The 19,102-nt window shown below is 39.4% G+C and overlaps 1 protein-coding gene across 1 annotated transcript in view; it reads right to left on the minus strand.

Annotated features, from left to right (window-relative positions):
* SLIT3 (slit guidance ligand 3) overlaps nucleotides 1-19,102 on the minus strand; it is a gene marked incomplete at both ends in the record, with an annotated part of 527,658 nt that overhangs the window by 139,219 nt on the left and 369,337 nt on the right. Inside the window, 2 exons of the mRNA XM_082324538.1 lie at nucleotides 1,927-2,070; nucleotides 13,990-14,061. Of these exons, the coding sequence (XP_082180664.1) occupies nucleotides 1,927-2,070; nucleotides 13,990-14,061 (216 nt within the window). The remainder of the gene's footprint in view (nucleotides 1-1,926; nucleotides 2,071-13,989; nucleotides 14,062-19,102) is intronic.

A 19,102-nucleotide genomic window follows, 5' to 3' on the forward strand; every position in this document is an offset into this window, starting at 1 on the left:
TTCTGCTTGACAAAGTTGAGCACTGTATCAGGAGAGCGTGTCAGGTCTTTCTCAGAGCCTGATTCTGATGTCAGTTAAGTTAACTTGCACCAGTCCCGCTAACTTCCAAGGGAGCAGGACATGGCTCTCCAATAACTGCAAAGACAGTTTAAAAAAAGACAGATGTTTAAATTTGGTTTAGACAGCAGTGTAAAGTTATATCCTCACAAGAACTCTGCTCTGTTACTGTCAGTGTATTTTTTCCACCTGTAGAAACTTACTTTCTTTTCTGTTTGCAGTTATATTTATGAACTGTCACTTAACAGAATAAGTATAAAATACAACAGGGCAAGGGCTGTCAAGGAGTGGGAAGTGAAAGCATACATAGCAGCAAGTGTCTGAAGAAACTAAAGATTACTGTTGTAGAAGAGCTATTCCTGGTGTGAAAGGTCCAAAGAACAAACAAGCATATAGACACAAGATATGGGACTGGTTTCGTAGCTCTAGAAAAAAGGCAGAAAATGGCAATCACTTGGAGTACTACAAATGGGAGAATGAATCAAAACATTTAATGAAAAAGTGTCTCGGTGTGAAGCGACAAGTCCATTCTAAGTAACGGCCACCAGGAGTACCAACAAAACCCCATGGAAACCAAGGAGAAATTTTTATACCTGAAGGGTGTTGCCCATTGTTTAACTTGACAAATCTTATATACCTCTGTAAATGAAGCTTCTCTGGCGTCCTTGTTTACATATATAACTATGTACACACAGAGCATGTTGCAGCAGACGACAGCACGGCAGAGGTAGGGAGGCAGGGCTGGGGGGGGTCGTACGTGATTATTCTAATGCCTTAATGATTTGCAGCCATACATACTGGCCAGATATCTGTTAGAAATTAAGGTTGTGTTTGTGGCCGCCTGAGGACGTAGCAGGTACCCTGCTGCTAGAAATCATCCCTAACAGTTCATTTTCATATGAATTAAAACATTTCCAAAAGTAATTTAGCCGCTCTATTTCCAGTATTAAAATATATATGTGCATGCGGACAGATACATTTCCAGTACTATAGTATGTGTATATATACACATATATGATGTGCATATATATTCCAGTATGTGTATATCTACATACACATACATATTTTAATACTGGAAATGCATATACTTACATACTACATAAACCTGTGGAGCCTTATATCTATATATGCACACACAAATATATCTAAACACACGTGCAATATTGGGTGAGGGGGTTCTTCCTTGTTTTTCATTTATATCAGGCTGCCAACTCCAGCTCTGAAGGAGTACTATTTACTTTATTATCTTACTACTCACAGCTTTAGGATGAAACCTTCTTCCGTAAAATATCGAGTCATTTCTATACTTTTGCTTCCAATTTTGCTTCTGATCCCTCTTCTCCTAATGCCTCCAATTCACAGACTCTCAGAAAATGTTTAGTGGATTTTCTTAATGGATCAAATAATACAATGTATCATTTCCCTTGAGTGGAATGTCAGCTGAAATACGGTTTCAGGAGTCACGAACTGTACAGCAGGACTCCGAACCAGTAAGGAGAGATGCCAAGTCACTAGCTCATTAAAAACTGCTAGGCAATGGTTTCAATAGAATCTGCTGTTCATATATTGTACAGAGTCAAATTTACATATCATCTTCCCAACAAACAGTATGAATGAATTGCTCTGGGAGCTTAATACAGTTATGACATTCATGTCACTATGGGCAGGCTGTATCGATAGCTGGCTGTGCTGAATTTATGCAATGCTGCTTCTTCTTGCTCCTTTTATTTCTGTCAGAAAAGGAGAGGCTATTACCTTGGGGTGTCTTCCAAATTGTCTTAATGTCAGATGCAAAGCCTTTGCAAAGACAGGCAACATCTTTGGGGGAAAAAGAGCGCGCTGTCATTTATGATATGCGTGCATACTCACAGAGTCTGGATCGATCGGAGAGGTGCAAAGAGCCCCTTGCTGATGGTCTGCAGTTTGTTGTCATAAAGAGATAGCAGCTTGAGATTATGCAGACCTTGGAACGTGTTTACCCTCAGGCAGTTGATCTTATTGGCATTGAGAAGCCTGAAAACAGAGGAAAGGTTTATAATTCATTAATCTTGTAATAATCAAATAAAGATAGACTGAACTTTGGGGTTAAATCTAAAAAAATAGTAACGCAGCCACCAAAGCCAACCCACATTTAAAGGTCTTCATTTGCCCGTTATATTAAAAAGGTGAAAAAAAACCACAGTCAACATTAGTACTCTCCTAGCTGGGGAATATACAGACATGTAACAGTGCTAGCTATCTTAAAATACTTAAAAGATTTTTTTTTTTTTTTTGTATGCCGAGCCCCCTGCCCCCATTTCTTCAAAATACCACACAAATATTTAAAGAAGTCTTCAGCTTAATATAAATAGAAATGGCAAATACTCCCCACCTTGCTATTCCATGCTACACAAAGTCCACAATGAGAAGAACCTTGTTTTTCAATTTTCTCTACCAGCAGCTGTCTTAAGTCTAACTGAAATTCTGGAAGTTTGACATCTTTTGATAAGCAGTGCAGGGTTAATTTGATCGTGGAAGGAAGGAAAACGTGATTCTCCTCAGAGACAAGAAAAGAGAAGTGTAGGGTCTGGACTAAAACTTACTGAAAGGCAAGCTCACTTCATACCTAAGGACAGTCAAGCAGTGGAACGGGTTGCTCAGAGTTGTGCAGTCTCCATCGTCGGAGGTTTTTGAGATGATACCGGATAAGGCCGTGAGCAACCTGCTCTGACCTAATAAGGTGACTCTGCTTTGAGCAAGAGTTCTCCAGTCTCATCGGCTGGGGACCACCTGAGGTCCTTTCCAACCTCCGCTGTCCTACAGTTCCCTGAATCAACTCCATTCCAGTCACACTGGATTCTTATGCAGTTGCGGAAAAGCAGTAGAAAGGCAATTTACTTTTTTTTTTTTTTTTTTTTTTTTACATATATATATATATATATGTATTTCACACATCTACACAGCAGCCAGTTGGCAGAACTAATCAGTTCAGCCAGAAAATCTTGGACAGTATTTGTGCAAGTTCTCTCAGATTATCCAGCCAGATATCTGTCACGTATAACAAGTATATACAATCCCAACAGCAAGCTGGATCTCCCTCTGAGACAATCAAACACAAGAACACTTAAATTGTCATTGTCATCTGCATACGTGGTGTTTTACCCTTAGAAGGAAAACAGGCAGGAAATGACCCATTCTTCTTACAAAAGCCAAAATCCACGTCTTTTGACTACTATCAGCCTGGTACACTGCAAACAATACGTGCTGTTAACTCAGTTCTCTTGGTCACAAAAGTCTTGCTACTTTGTCAATGGGTTTGAAGGGCTTCATATTGCAACCTTGTGGCCCTCTATGAGGCACCACACTAATACTAAATCAGAAGACAAATGTGTTTATAGGCAAAAAGGAAAAGACATCCTCCATTCCTCAGCAAGCAAATACACCATCTTAAACACACCTCCAACAGCACAGGGAGCTTCCTTTTTCAACAAACTGCACATAAACCACTATAGACAACAGGCAACCTACCAGGGAAGAAACGCATGCTTGTTAGCTGCACAGGATGCTTTGCTTTTGCTCCAAAAATAACATCAGAAGGTGCTGCCTCTGCATAGCACCCTGCCTTTGCATTGCTGAAACCTTTGGAACATCGTACACTCGTTACAGCTCTCTGCTCCTACTGTCGTTTTGGCAGAGCCTCATTACTGCGGTGAATGGCCACAGTAACTGTGATATGTAAAAGATGGACACATGCTTGGGTAGAGCCCTTTTCTCAAGGAGAGCAGGAATGCAGTGCTTCGGAATGAGAGGGCATGAGAGCAGAACCCACCTTTCTAGCCAACAGAAAAGTCAGTGTCAATTTACCTGAAATTTCTTCTTTGTAAGTTGTGGAAAAAGAAGTTTGACATTAGATAAGAGAAAGTCCCATAGAAGGCAATGATGGATAAATGAGGTTACATTTTTGCATGAACTAATAGCTAAAATAATTTTATGAAACCATAAGCAGCACTCGTATGATCCCTCTGTAACCTGTATTTCTGTGACTGATAATTATGTGACACCTAATCCACACTCCTCTTAACTCCACCGGCAGTAACAGGGTAATTTTCATATTAGGCTACAGGAACAGTTCCTCCCAAGCATTCGACTTCTGAGATTTTGCTCCAGCAGCAAACATCAATGTCATCTCTTGCTATTTGCTTCTTATCACCATTCGTATGTTCAAGCCAAAGCAACCTTCACTCTCTCTCGGTTCTCGTGCATTATGCATTTCTCTTTCAAGCTTGTACATTACCTTTGCCATACAGAATAGGTTAACAAGTCATTAGAAGGCAGACTCGGCTACTGAGTTCAATCCCCAGATACTGTTCAATACGCCACTTATGAACAGTTACGTTCACAAGGACAGGGAGTAGAAACCAAAGGATTTGTAATGCCTAAGTGGCATTTGAACATATCTGTTCACACGTTCACTGGTCCCACATTGTTTTTAGGTAACGCACGTTAGCTTAGGTTGGTTGTTCCATGGCACAGGCTTGGTACCTAAGTTATACAAGAAAAAAACTGAAAGCAAGTATGTACTTTGATTTATTTTGCTAGATACTATTTTTTTTTTTTCTATTTTATGTTGCAAGCAGTACTTCTAACAAAGCATAAAGCAAAACTGAAAATAATCTCAGTAATAAGAGAATTTACAACTGATCGTTTGTGGTGTTTGTATATGCAGACAACTAGCATGTCTTTTGGTGATGCTTAAGAAGCGCACACGTAGCAAAGCTGCACTGTGCAGATGCTATTCACTCCTGTGCAAAGAGTGGGCTTGAAGTCTAACCATCATTGATCCCACTCAATAAACCCTCAGAGCAAAGCTGACCTAGACCTGCAGTGAATACACAGGATTTGAATTCGTTCTCTGATTAGTTTCAACAAAACATGAATAAACCCAATGCTGGAAATTAGAATTTAAAATGTGACAAGTTCTCCTGGCATGAATTTTCAATGACTAGATTCATGGTGATATGATCTGTGACATTTCTGTAAGAGCCAAATACCAAAAATGAGAGAAACTGATCCTATACACAGCCACAAACACAGAGGCACACTCTCTTCCTTAAGCATCAGAAAAAGTAATTTGGAACAGGAAAGTGCTTGTGCAGACTGTTTGGATGGGGGAATTCAGGTACTACACAGCTTTTCTGAGGTGACACCACCTATTCTGTATATCATCTACACAATAGATTTGCAGTACCTAAATCTAAAGAGGATAGACGGTGTGCTCAACAGTAACACAGATGTGGCCATACTCGGTGGATCATGAGATAGACCCATGTCCTATTTCTGATCAGAATCAGTGAGAAAAGGGGAGGGGGGAGAAATGAAAGACTGCGAGAAAGCAGAATAAATCATGCTTAAAAATGTTTTCCTCCTACTTACCGTGAGTTAGAGGATGACTTTTGGCCAGAAGCATTAAGGTTTATATTCCTTTCAAAACTCTCAGTTACTTTGAGATATTCCCTCTATGGCTATTCCCCTATGTAAGTTCCAATTCTTTGCTTGATCTTTCTTCACTGTCACAGCCCCCCTAATGGCATCTAATTATTAATTAGGTATACAAGGCTGGCCTCACATGGAGTTAAAAGTGGTTATAAGAAATTTTTTTTAAACTCACACAAAGGCAGATGAGAAGAACATATTATAGGAACTAGAAACACTGATCTTCCTTAAACACTGAACCATGCTGTAAAACATACTAAGGGTTCCTTTTCATTGAACTCACACGAAAAGAAGGGACAATATTAAAAGTCGAGTCTTATTTAAAAAGAATTACATGCTATTTATTTTGCACCAACATATGGTGAAAGTAAATTCCACTGATTTTCCTATTTTGTTATCAGCTTGATTGGATGAGATTTACACACGGCCTCCAGATGTGGTGCAGCATTGAAAAGGAGGTTAAAAATTCAAGTAGAAATAAAACCGCCTGCTACCCAGAGGGATGATGGTTTATTAACTCAAGTCTCCATTTTCATCCCTCTGGATATGTTAAAACCATGAAGAAATCCCTTGCAAGCCTAGGACCACCAGAGGATACAGGAGAATGGTTAAAGACCTTGTGGTTTACACACCATTGAAAGCAATGAGCAGAGCAGAGCAGTATTACAATTCCATGAACCCATTTCCTGAAAAAGTGAATTTGTCCACACACATTGAAATAATAACGTGTTTCAGCTAAGCCTTTTGAATGAATGTGTACTGAATTGGCACTGTAATTGTATCAGATGCTCATAAGCACCATCTGCATAATTAAGATGGTCCCATAATTGAATTATATGCCTAAGCACAGTTTCAAGTGATCTAACATTTAAATAACATTTTGAACTCCAAACCCAAAATGGTTTAAAAAATTGTTTTTTAAGAGCAAATGGGGATGTTTATATAGCTTTTACCCTTAGCAATGTCTGTATTTTCAGCTCAGTGAAGTCAAGTAATCAACTATCAGAAAATAACTATGTAACTTGGAGAATGAAACAGCAGCCTAGCAACCTTAACACATGCTGGAGACTGCAGGTTGATTTCTGTTGCTACAGGACGGACCAGAAATCATCCCACATTAACGAGCCAAAAGGAAAGTGTCAGGGAGAAAAGCTGCACAGAGGCACCGGAAAACTACTCTTTCTTTTTCACTAGCTTTGTGTTTTGACAGCAACGACAACATGACGAAAATGAAAATGTTCGGCATCCCGTGAACTGGCTGGCACATCCCACATGCCAGACTCCACCGGGGAAAATGAGAACTCACCAGAAAAAGGCAGATGTAAAATGCACAGGAGACGTGTAAGGAAGAGGGGAACTGGGTAACAGTTTTGCACGGGTAACGGAGAATACAAATCGAATATACATGACTTCTATAGAATATCAATAGTCAAAGGCTTCACCTACATTCAAAGGCACCATAGGGCAGCAAAGAAAGGACTCTGGGCAGAAAGCATTCCTTAAGATATACAATACCCGTTACAAAAAGTCAAAAAACTTTTTGGCATGTTTTTTTCAGCATTTTCTCTTGAAATTTACAGGGAATCAAGCGTCATCTTTGATTGAACACAACTTATCACGGGAGAACAGCTGAAGTGCCAATACGGAAGTATCTAGTCAAGTACTCCGTCCTCCCAGCAGTCGATGATGAGCAACGTCTAATGACAGAATTGTGTGTGCCCCTGCTTACTTATTGGCAAAATAATTCTGTTAGGTTCCAGGAATATTTTAAAATGGCCTGGAGTGTAGGGGAGCAATCTGACTGCCTCTCGCTGTGTCAAGATATTTAGACATCTCCTAAATTAACATTTTCTAATGTGATGACTGACCACTGAAGAGTCTGTCAGTGCTTCAATGGATAATAACCAGTGTGAAATCATCATCATGCTTGCTTGAGCCAGCTTCAAGTGTTCCTCCGCGTTCAGGAAAACCGGATGATGATGATGGTGATGGCGATGACAAATTTATTCAACGTAAATTAAAATAGGAAAGTCACGAGCTGATAATGAGTCAAGAAGGAAGCACAGAGCGCAGTCTGACAGTCCTGTTTTGGAGAGATTTTAAAGGCCTCCTTTCATTCCTGATCCAAAAGACTGCAACTCCAGTTGAACACCATCCATAAAACAATCCTGCAGTACTCACGTTACTACCTGGAGAATTATAAGCACATGTTGCCATAGCGTCTGGACTTCTGTTATTCAAAATTCAATATTGTCCAATTTACTCCTGCAGATAAGGTCACAGCTGATATTAGATAACCGCATGATAATTCAGATGCACAGCAGAATAAACACATTTTCTCAACTTCCTGTGCTATCAGGGAGTTCGTTTCTTGTGTAATAATAACTAGGAGAGCTTCTGTCAGGTGAGTCCAGCTTGGAGCACTGGCGTCAGAAGAGCTAATGAATTACACGCTGACGTACGAACTAGCGGTTGTTTGGGAAGCTGCATGCGGACAGGCTACAGAAGTGACACACAAAAAAGGCAGATGCTGTTGCAGTCTTCATTAGTGCTTGACTGTAATTGTATTTCTGTGTCTGGCAGATGCTGCTCCCTCACTTTAACAGCAGTTATTGAGTTTAGTAGTATTATCACAATAGCAGCCTAAATGCAGAAATCTGAAGGAAAAAAAGCTTGAGGCAAACAGCTTGAAAACAATTCTAAAGCTATTACACAGGTCTGCGCAGAGTGTATTCTGTCCTGGACTAGAAGGACAAGGGTTGCATAGCATCTCTGCTGTAGCCAGAAATATTTGGAGCAATCAAGGGAAAAGCTCATACGTCATTTTGCTAAGAATTTATAGAGTCACAGAACCCAGAAACGACATAGGTTACAAAGGACCTCCAGAGGTCATCTGGTCTGAACCCCACTCGAAGCATGACCAATTTATAGATATTTAACGATTTGCTTTATCTGAGAAATAATTATTTCATCAGGTCACAGGATAATTCAGCATGGCAGGAACCTTGAGAGGTTTCTTGTCCTGTTAGACTGCCCAAAACAGGGTGAGCTATAAGGTCAGACCAGGTTGCTTAGACTTTTATTCCATCTGGTCTTTAAAATCTTCAAGGACAGAGAATGCACAACTTTCTGGGCAGCCTGCTCCACTGCTTGACTTGTCGTTGTGAATATGTTTCCCCTTACATCTAGTCAGAAGGGCTCATTAAAAAATGCCTGTTGTCTCTCCCCCCTGAGAAAAATGAAGAACTCCATCGAACAAGATTTTATACGCCACTTAGAGCTCGCAAGATTGATACGGGGAGGAGGAGAGACTACTGTGCTATGAAGGACTTGGAAATGGAAAACTGTAATTTCTTTATTCTGGTATTTATATACTGTTTGCATCACTGTTTAATGATATTTATGTATATAACAGTGTAATGTATACAATACAAGACACTGGAATTGATGTACATTCTTTAGAGTAATTCAGTATTTCTTTTTTTTTTTTTTTTTAAATACTTTGTATGGGTTTGTACTTCACTGGATTTTCTTTGAGCTTCTAACAAGCTCCAAAAGTATACAATAAATAATTGGTAGATCCTATTTTAAGCTCTTAAGTACTGGGATTGAATTTACAATTACAAATCAACACAAGCATTTCAAACTTGGCAAATCTGCCATGGAGATATGTTCCAAGCAACCTCACCAGAGGTGAGGAGTACCAGGTATCTCACTATTCAGCCAAGGAGAAACAGCATAAAAAGTAGGTTAAGAAGGAGAATCACTCAAAGCAAAATTTGAGTGGTTGAATTTCGAGAAGACTGATAATCGCAGTTTCTGAAAGCACACCCATGACTCGTCACTCCACACAGGTCAATTTTAAATAAAGGTCAGTTGAAGCTGTAAATATTAGATCTAGTTCCAATTTTAACCCAGGTTAGATGACTGGATCTGGAAGTCTAATTTTTCACCACTTTTGGAATTACTTTATCTGTCAATACGTCAAATTCCAGGCACCAGGATGATTATTGGTCTTTTCCAACTACAATGTTAAATTTTCCCTAATGATCAGACATTAGAAGAAGGAGGAAAAGGCTGTAAGCTTTTGGCTTCGTTTATGAGAGAGGAATACAACAAACCTCTGATTTCAATATATATGTACCCCAGGAGTATATCTACTTCTGGCAACATCAAAACAGAGTCCACTATAGAGATTCTTTCTTGCCCAGCATGCCATGGGGATCTGAAGCATAAGATTTAGGATCAACACACGTGAGCACTTGTATGATTAGTAACTATGCAAAGTAAATTTCCTTAAGGAAAAGGAGTTATTGAAAACTGATACTTGCCAGACATTTGAAAAATGAGATTTCATCCCCCTATATTATTTTGCTACACAATCGCTTTAAACAGTAGAGATTTTATGATACCTCCTTGTTCCAGGAAATAGAGCACTGTGAAGCACAGACAGTGTATAACTGTAATAAAAAGGCTCCCACAACGTTTGTTTTAATATGGTTGCAGAAAGGAAAGTGTAGTACTTAGATATGAAAAATACTGGCTAACAAACTTGGTGCCCGTTACCCACAGCTCACTGTCTCGAGCCACTTGACTGGCTGTTTCACTGCAGATTGGCTCTGCGCATTTGCTCAGCTGGGAGCAAGCAGAGCAACCGTCAGGTTTATCGGTCACGGGAAGAGCTGTGCAGTGTTATGGCGTGCCCCCTGCGCAGTGACCGGCAGACAGTCTGGCAAACTCAAGGGCTCCTGAAAGAGCTCGTCCACATTCCAGGAAAACTAAAAGACAGGTGAGAAGGACATTTAAATGTATTCCCGTTTCTAGACAGACCAAGGTTAGTCTAAGGCCTCCTGGACAGGAGTTCAAAGTGGCCACAGCTTTTTAACCACAAGGTTACTTGAAAACTTCCACCTTAAGCTGAAGCCCTTTCCATTCTTTTGATATTCAAATGCAAGTTGCACTAACAACGATAATTAATCAAACACTATTTCACAGCTTGGATGGATTGTTGCCCCAATTAAATGAAAGTTTCAGTTTACTGTTCCAAAAAAAAAAACAAACCCAAAACCCCAAAAATCAGACTCCAGTTATCTCTTTCTGGAAAACAGTATAGCTCTCTCAAACGCAAATTGACCTAAAATTCTCAGAAGACTGCTGAAAAGAAGAACGTATGAGGATAGGGTACAGCAGCTACAGCAGCTTTCTAGCATCCTCTCTCCTGGCAACTTCAAATAGGATAAGGCAAGTGCCACGGTCCAAGAAAAGCTTCTGTTCCACAGAACAGAGATGTACTTGGACTTCTGTAATAATGGTTGCTGCCGTGTTGGTTACAATCGCATGTTCAGGAAGACATAAGATTTGTGAAATCAGCAATTTAACAGAAATCCAATTGTGATTATTTATGTGGGGAATGTTAGCTACTTAAGATAGCTAATTATAATGAAGACTTCAGAAGCAACATTTTGAATTACATCAATAGGGGCTAAAAAAACCCACCAAAAACAACACCCCACCCTACCCCTGCCCCCAGTAAAAAACCTCATTATCTAACCATGCCTGGTTATTTTCTTGCCAAATATAATATAATATTGGCTTACTCACCTCTGTCTTATATGACAGAAATACAGAATTCTAAAGCTAGCCAGGTGGTCTAACACTTGTTCGGAATTCTTCATTTCCCATACAGCAAAGTCAAACGGGGCAGGTCAAGATGCTGCCATGCCTGAGCCGAGCATTACCGTACCCAGCTACAGCGTTTCTGACGTCAGTGGTACTGTCTGCAGATGTCAGGCACTTATACAAAACAATTCTGCCACAATAAAAGATGAATAATCTGGGCCTATATTGTGATAGTATATTTAAACAGAAGGATAACGACATTTCTGAGAAACTCTGAGGAGTCTTATCCAAAACAGTAAATAACAATATTATCTGCTCTGCAATTTCACAGTAATTATTTTTTCCTTCTAAATACAATCTCAACGATTTTATACAGGACCTACAACAACTCCCTTTTTCGGATTGTGTCCTGCTTTACCATAACACCAGTATATTTTCAAAAATGCTCCAGCTCAAGCTTAGGAAATTATACTGGCTACCAGGCTACCTTAATCAGAGCATTCTTATCAGTGTGTCTCCAGACTAATAAGAAGAAATCCAATCTAGAGCCCACTGAACACTAAATTAGATCTAATCATAGGGCACTCTTCCAACTGTTCAACAGCAGGTCTAAAACCAACGAATGCAATTTATTTTTTTGGTATCCATTAAAATATTACAAGCAATCACACAGTAGCTGCTTCAAAGCCACGATCCGAAAAGTGTGCAGACGTTTGTTTGCATTTAAAGCACGATCATTCAACACTCTCCTTGCGAAAAGCTACTTTACATTCAAACACTTTCAAGAAGAACCTGAAAGGCTCCAGAGCCACAATACTCTGGGAATCCCATAACGGGGCAACCTGCTTACATCTTCTCAGCTTGAGCATGTTTAAATGGTTGAAGTGCAACAGCTTTTAATGATTCTTTGGCACGTAGATTTTGCCCCCTTAACAAAAAGGCATCACTTGAGCTAATTCAGACTGGAAAATTACTGCATTGGGGCTTAAATATATAATTTGTTGAAAGCCTGCACTACAGGCACACAGGGATTATAGTATAAAGGCGTTGACACCTGCTTAATGCTTTATGCAAAAGTCCTAGACGCACATTTTTATAGGACTATATTTTTTATACTTTTTTCCTACTGGGAAAGATCCTATCTGTAAAGCGTCCTGGGTTAGATAGAGCAACTGTGTATCACTTCAAACTTGTAACCACAAAATATTTGGGGGGGAGGACTATGATAAAGCTCAGATTTTTTTAACATAGTTTCTTTCTCAGTGGTCAAAGCGACAAGTTACGTTTTAGCTCTCCTTTTGCTTGCAGCATCTTCATTGTACCAAATACAGCCCGAGTCTGGCAACGACTAGCATGCCAGTTATACCAACATGTACTGAGTCCCAGCTTCTAAGCACTTTCACGGTTGCTGTTCTCACGCAGGGCAAACTACCTCCCCCCTAAATACAGAGTCTTCTCTCGCCGCACAGCCTGGCCATGAAGGCACTGAAGTACTAACAAACTTGTGAGATACGGGACAGGAGAGAGCAAAGGAGCTGCCAGAAAAAGTATGTGCAAAAGGTGAAGACAACTGGCTGTGTGCAGGAGGAGACGAAGAGCTTCCCACCGCTGCAGCTCAAGGACTGTCATAACCAAACCGCACGTGCTCTTGCTTGTCCTTCTCTAGAATAGGGCTGTCCATGTTTGCAACTAAGATCTTATGGATAAACTACACATCTGAGTAGTCCTTCACTTAACGTATAGAGGAATTTCAACTATTTAATATTTTAGTTCTTTGGCTTTGCTCATGGATTTCTAATCTAAATCTACGCTTATTTTTATATAGCATATAAGCGCAGCAAAGACTGCAGCCATAGAGTGACACATTCACTGGTGATCATGAACTTTCGGATATTCATTTCTGGTTATGTCAAGACAGTCAGAAAGGCTTAAAATAACATGTCTAAAAGCTACTTTTTATTTTATATTTTATATAATTTATTGCTTGTGGGTGGAGGATTGTGTGTGGTATAAACCAGAACTGATTAATTTATCATATATCACCTTTCTGAGTGCATCATCCATGATGGTAATCAGAACGTTAGGAATACATATTAAACTCACTTCACTTCTGCTCCCTCTACTGACTGGCTGCAATAGCCGATTTCCTTCTCTTTGAAGGAGTTACTGGTTCCCAATGTGATTATGGAGACAAGAGTGAGTGAAATCTGCAATTTCACATTTGGCTTCGGAAATTTTATATGCTACATTAATAAATACTGAAGAGTGTATGATATATATCTTACCCCGATCATGACTGTGTGTTAAAGCACACATGGCATAAAATACTCAAATACACAAGATATTCTGAAATAATTTCTCTTGCAACTAAGCCACATTTGGCATAATAAGAATATGGAACCGAGCATGGCTCGCAACAGTAAGATCTTTCATATTGCCATTTTGCTTGCATGTGCAGGTACTTGAGACACAGTAACCCTCAAGGATCTAGATATTCAACCACAAATGCTAAATGTGTAAAAACAATCAGATGGCATCCCCACCCGCACATCAGCTGGCGACCAAATTTCCTTTCTTGGACTTCACCGAGTCTCTCATTTCCTCCCCGCACTTAAATCCTCTGTGTCTATTACCCATTATACACACTGTGCTATAAAACTGTTGGCACCTTTCTTTTTTTTTTTTTCAGCCCTTGCCTCCCTCTTGCCTGAGACAGAAAAGAAGACTAGCACGTCCCAGTGAGTTTTCAGTGGAAAAGGTGATTATATATATGTCAGAAGCTGAAAAAACAGTAAATCTAGCTAGTCTGTAAAATAAAGAAGAGGAAGGGATCATACTCACAGCAGCTGCAGAGACACAAGATCATCAAAAAGGCCCTGGGGAATCTCTGTGATCTTGTTTCCATAGAGCACTCTGAAAGATTCAGGAAGACAAAATAAATCTTAAGTAACAGACCAGTTTAGTGTCCTCCCACATCTCTGCATTATCATCTTTATTGATCTTGTGCACCATGCCCAGGATCTGTGGGCATTTCATTTAACTACTGATCTCATTTTCTTTTCAGAGAGCACATGGTATTAAATGAGTCGTTATGATTCAGGCTTCGTCTGGTGTTGGAAAGCATTTTTAATGTAGAAACTGGACATCATCCAAAAACTGTATCTGAAATATTTTTCATTCTGTTGAGGGAATTTTTTTCCCCACCCTTTTTAGAAATATTTTAACCATTGAAAGGCACGCTGTCTGATGCAAAAACCTAGAATTCTGCTCAGTGATACTGATTTTAAAAGCCAGGGAGCACAAGTTGGTTGTAGATAAAATTTCATATAACTGAATCTCTTAAGGTGTAATAATCGGCATGAAATGTGACACAGGCATCATGGGATAAAATATTATGGCTTCACCAGCTGCTGTCACCATTTCAACTAGCTCATATAAAGAAATTTAGCCTGAACTGGAAACAGCCATATATTTCAGAAACTCAAAAATAATTTAGGTATAGTTTAGTTATAAAAATCAGTAAAGATTTAATAACACAAATGAGAGTCACTGTATATATTTATTCAACCATAAATATATTAGACCTGATAGCCATGATTCCGTTTTAATATTAAAAATATTTCCTTTTTTAATGGCAAAATGCACATATAGTATCCTCAGAAATCGAACTAAAGGGAAAAACAGACAAACCCACCGTTATGCTAAGATGTGTTACCTAGGGATCAGCGCAAAATCACATATAACAGGAACACCTGAATTTCAACCACAGCTAAAGTGTTTACCCATGTCATTTCTGCAAGCTGATAAAATTTGTCAAAACCAGAAAGTGCGTTAGGAGCTTATACGGGTCCTGGTAAAAGGGAAGAAAATTGGACTACTTCTGAAAGCTTTACGCCTTACCTAAACATTTTAATAGACTTCAAATTGGGAAAAACAGTATTTATGTAATTTCTATGTTCTACATAGGACATAGTAAATGGTTATAAACCAGCTCATGCCAAAAATTTGTTGCTTATGTGTCACTAAACTGGTTAATTCCTGAGCTTTTTAACGTGGAATAATATGCTAGCAATGAATCAAATAGCCATGTGAGGCTTGGATGCTGGCTGAAATGCTGGCTTACCCTGTCTTTCAACATCTAAAATATTATGGTGAGTTGAACATACTGAAAAACAAACACTTAGCATGACGGACCATTTACAACGCCCTCTGGCCTTCCCAGAGTACCGCCACTTCGGTTTACTCTTCATCAGTCATTGGAAGTATATCACCTCTGTGGGAGAGTTCCCAGATCAGCTCATTTCTGAGCCTAAATAAAATGAATCTAAATAAAATAACACCGCTTAGATATGAAAATCTGAACTTCAAACTTCATTTTTCATTACTTTCGTAGTTTAGCAGGAACGGAACTGCTACCCAAGAAACTAATCTAGCATTATATTGTCTCTAAACAAATGTAACATGATTCCTCTTTATCTATTGCAGGCAGAGTCAGGAGGTTGGCTTTTAATGTGCTGTGACAGCTAGTGTTTTTTGTGAGTAATGAATGCTAGTACCACTGATTTTTCTCATTTTTTCCTAATTTCAGCCTCAGAAGACACACACAATTTCCTACTTCAACAAAATTTCATGCGATGTACGTAGATTTTAATATTCTACCCAAAACTAGACAGAAATGATGGCTGAACTTTGAAAGGTCTAGCAGGTCCATTTAGATAGCAGTTTCAAAATAAAAGATAATATTCAAGTCACTGAATTTCACTGGGCTCTAAACCAACATCCAAATGGCTGGCTCACAGACTTCTTTCTGAACAAAGCAACCGATGTGAGCACCTGTATCAGGAAGCAAAAGCAAAACCTCTGCAAATAAAATATTTATAAAAGGTTAAAATATTAAGTTAATGCCCACAGAATCCAGTATATTTCCATTTCAGTCTCCACTCTTTCTGAACAACATTTCTTCGGCAAGTGCATCATCTGTATACAAAGTTTAGATTGTAAGCTCTGGGATGTTAGATGAAGACCTTCCTTAGTTTTGTGTAGTAGCAGGATCACCAATGCTGATCAATAATGCATAATACTGTAGCATGTGAGAAAGAGTTCAGAAGCTAAGCTTTACAAAATGCCCAGGGAAAGAAGTAAAAAAATCCCCGCTCCAGACTGAGGGTTATTCTGGCTGTAGAGGTAAAAACACTTATGTAAAGTAAAATCTTAAAAAAACCTCAAACACTAACACCCGGTGCAGTTGTTAGTTATGGTTCAACTAAATCCAAATATCAAAATAAGACTCTTATTAGAGTAATTTTTCATTTGCTCTTAATTTAAGAGTCAGAAGGTCATAGTGCAGTGTTCCACTGAATTTTAAACCTTGGATGTGTTTATACATCCTACTATTTTGAGCAAAATAAAACAGATTAAAATAGTTCATAAAATAAAATAAAGCTTCAATTTTTAGAAGCCATGAAAAGAAAATAAGCATTTTCAAACCTAATTGGGCTTACGCGCATGTGGCACATTAACATTCAAACAAATTAACAGCTAAACAAAAGTCAGTATGAGAGCTCAGGCACTTGTCTCTAATTCATATTCATGTTCAGCACTACACAGAGCCAAATTAGCTCATGCCATTGTCTGCCTGCCATGCCAGAGCTGAAGGCAACCCGTCCTACAGAAAGAAGCAAAGAGAGGGGAGGGGAGATATATAATGCATTGCGTCTCGTTTCTAGAGTTCCTGATTTCTGTTTAACAAAAAGCACCGAAACTTTTGCTTTCCTCAGAGTTCTCACTTTCTCTGTTTAAGACAGCGTACCCATACCAGCAAATACGACCGTTGGTCAGGTTCTGACCCATCACCTTTTGTTCTGAATGTACTGACTGCTGCACCCCTAACAGCACAGGGTGAGGCAGCCCGCAGGAAAGGCGGGCCAGGCGGGGTACGCCCCGTTACCGCAGCCGCTTTCCTCTGCGTCCGGTCGTTCTGCCCGTCTCACTAGCACGCACCGCAATGTTTCCAGAATAGCAGCTTTGGGGATAAAAGAAACCAAACAAAAACCCCAAACAAAAAAATAACTTCAAAAGGCCATGTAACAGGCAACTCAGCCAAATCAATTCCAGAACTTCATTTAAATCTCCAATGCTTTTACCAACAGAGATAAATTTTAGGGGATTTGCCTATGGCATTACAAGTTCTAAAAATGTATGTTCGCTTGCATCCCTCACATATGTTGCTGGACGGGCAGGTGTCCTGGCTACTGGGCAAGCTTGGCACAGGAAATACAACCCTCCTCCTATCCCCTAGCACCTGAAACTTTAGCCCCCAAATATTTTTTATTAAAAATACACTAACAAAGTCAATATGTAATAAAAGTAAAATCAGCTCAATAATTGCTGCCAATAGACAGCAGACCAGTGCATCAGAATGACATTTATTAGAGCACAAAAAAATTACTGAAATTTTTATTGTGTGCTCCTGATTGTTCATTAGCTTCTCAACTTTGCTGGGAGAGCAGGTTAGCCACAGGTCTGACCAATACCATTTACTGTCAGGTGGAGAAAATATTACCGTAAACATGATGTACATTTGGGGAGAAAAAGAAAAGTGAGCTATAGCTTAATTCTATATTCACAATGCTAATCTTAAAAGTAGCAACTAGAGACTAAGCCAAAACTGACTGAGACACCAATAGGTATCCTTTTCCTTACTGCTCCTTTCTTTCTCTTCTCGCCACGCATGGGAGTCTCTTTTACAAAGATGGAAACCAGTCTGAATGGAGAAAACAGTCATAAAGATGTGCAAACACATCAGACTTGCCAGTGCGTGAATTTCATTCTCGCCTTTCCCACAAGGCAGGCATATCCAATACCTGAATGACCAGTGTGAAGAATCAGTCACTGTATTTTTAGCTCAAGCAAACTTTTCTCAGATTTTTTGCAGGTGGCGTTCCAACATCAGCAAGTTGCTGTTACGGCAGATGTGCGCTGAGCCATCTGAGGGCCGTATTCTTACCGGCACGCAGAGCCATCAGCTCGCCAGTTCACAGCTAAATGCTTTCCGCGTGGCCACAAACTGCAAGCTGCAGTTCTTCAAAAGTACCTGGCACATTGGCTCACAACTTGCAGCAGTTTTCAGGCTGCCATCAACCTTCCAAGCAATGGGAAAGACAACATACATAAAGCACAGACCCCTGGCTGCACTGCAAACATTGGAGGAGATCCCTGGAAGAAGCACCCTATTCAGCTGAAGAGTTATTATGGATCTGCAATAAGAAATTATACAAATATATAAAAGTCATAATGAGGCGTTATGTTTCTTCAGCCTGATTCTGGCATCATATTTTAATATTCTCCCAAAAATGTATCTATTCCAAGACACAATTAAATATTACATTTCCAGTTAAACAATTAATTGTTACTACTAAACTTCAAGTGCTGCAGACTAATCCAACTGATGTTCTAAGCAGTTAAAAATAAAGATTAAACAGCGAAAATAGTCACTGCATAGATTCATCTAAAAGCTTGGGACATACCAGACGAAGAAATCATTGGAAGCACACGTAGCAACAAGTATGTTATCTTGGGTGAGAACGTAATTAAGCACGTAACAAACCTTCAGCGGCAGGGTCTTGAGCCATAGGAGTCTCACTGATTCTTCAGTCTCTAGACATTCTGACCTCTTGAACAATCTTAAAATTCAGGAATTTGCAAAGACTTTACCAACACATGGCCTTTCATATGCACTAAAGTTTAGCATACCACCTTCTAAGGGTGTGAAACAATAATTGCTGTGTTGTCTTTATTTTACAGCTTGTCGGCCTACCTTACTTGCAAATATAGTTGCAATTTAGCTGCTTTATTAAGTCAGATCCCTGAATACAGATTTTTTTCTCTGGAAGGTGACACGGAACTTTTTGGGGGTATGAAAGCCTAGCACAGAATCCCTTACTCTAGGCCATAT

Source organism: Platalea leucorodia, assembly GCF_965183815.1.
Source record: "Platalea leucorodia genome assembly, chromosome: 11".
NCBI lineage: Eukaryota > Metazoa > Chordata > Aves > Pelecaniformes > Threskiornithidae > Platalea > Platalea leucorodia.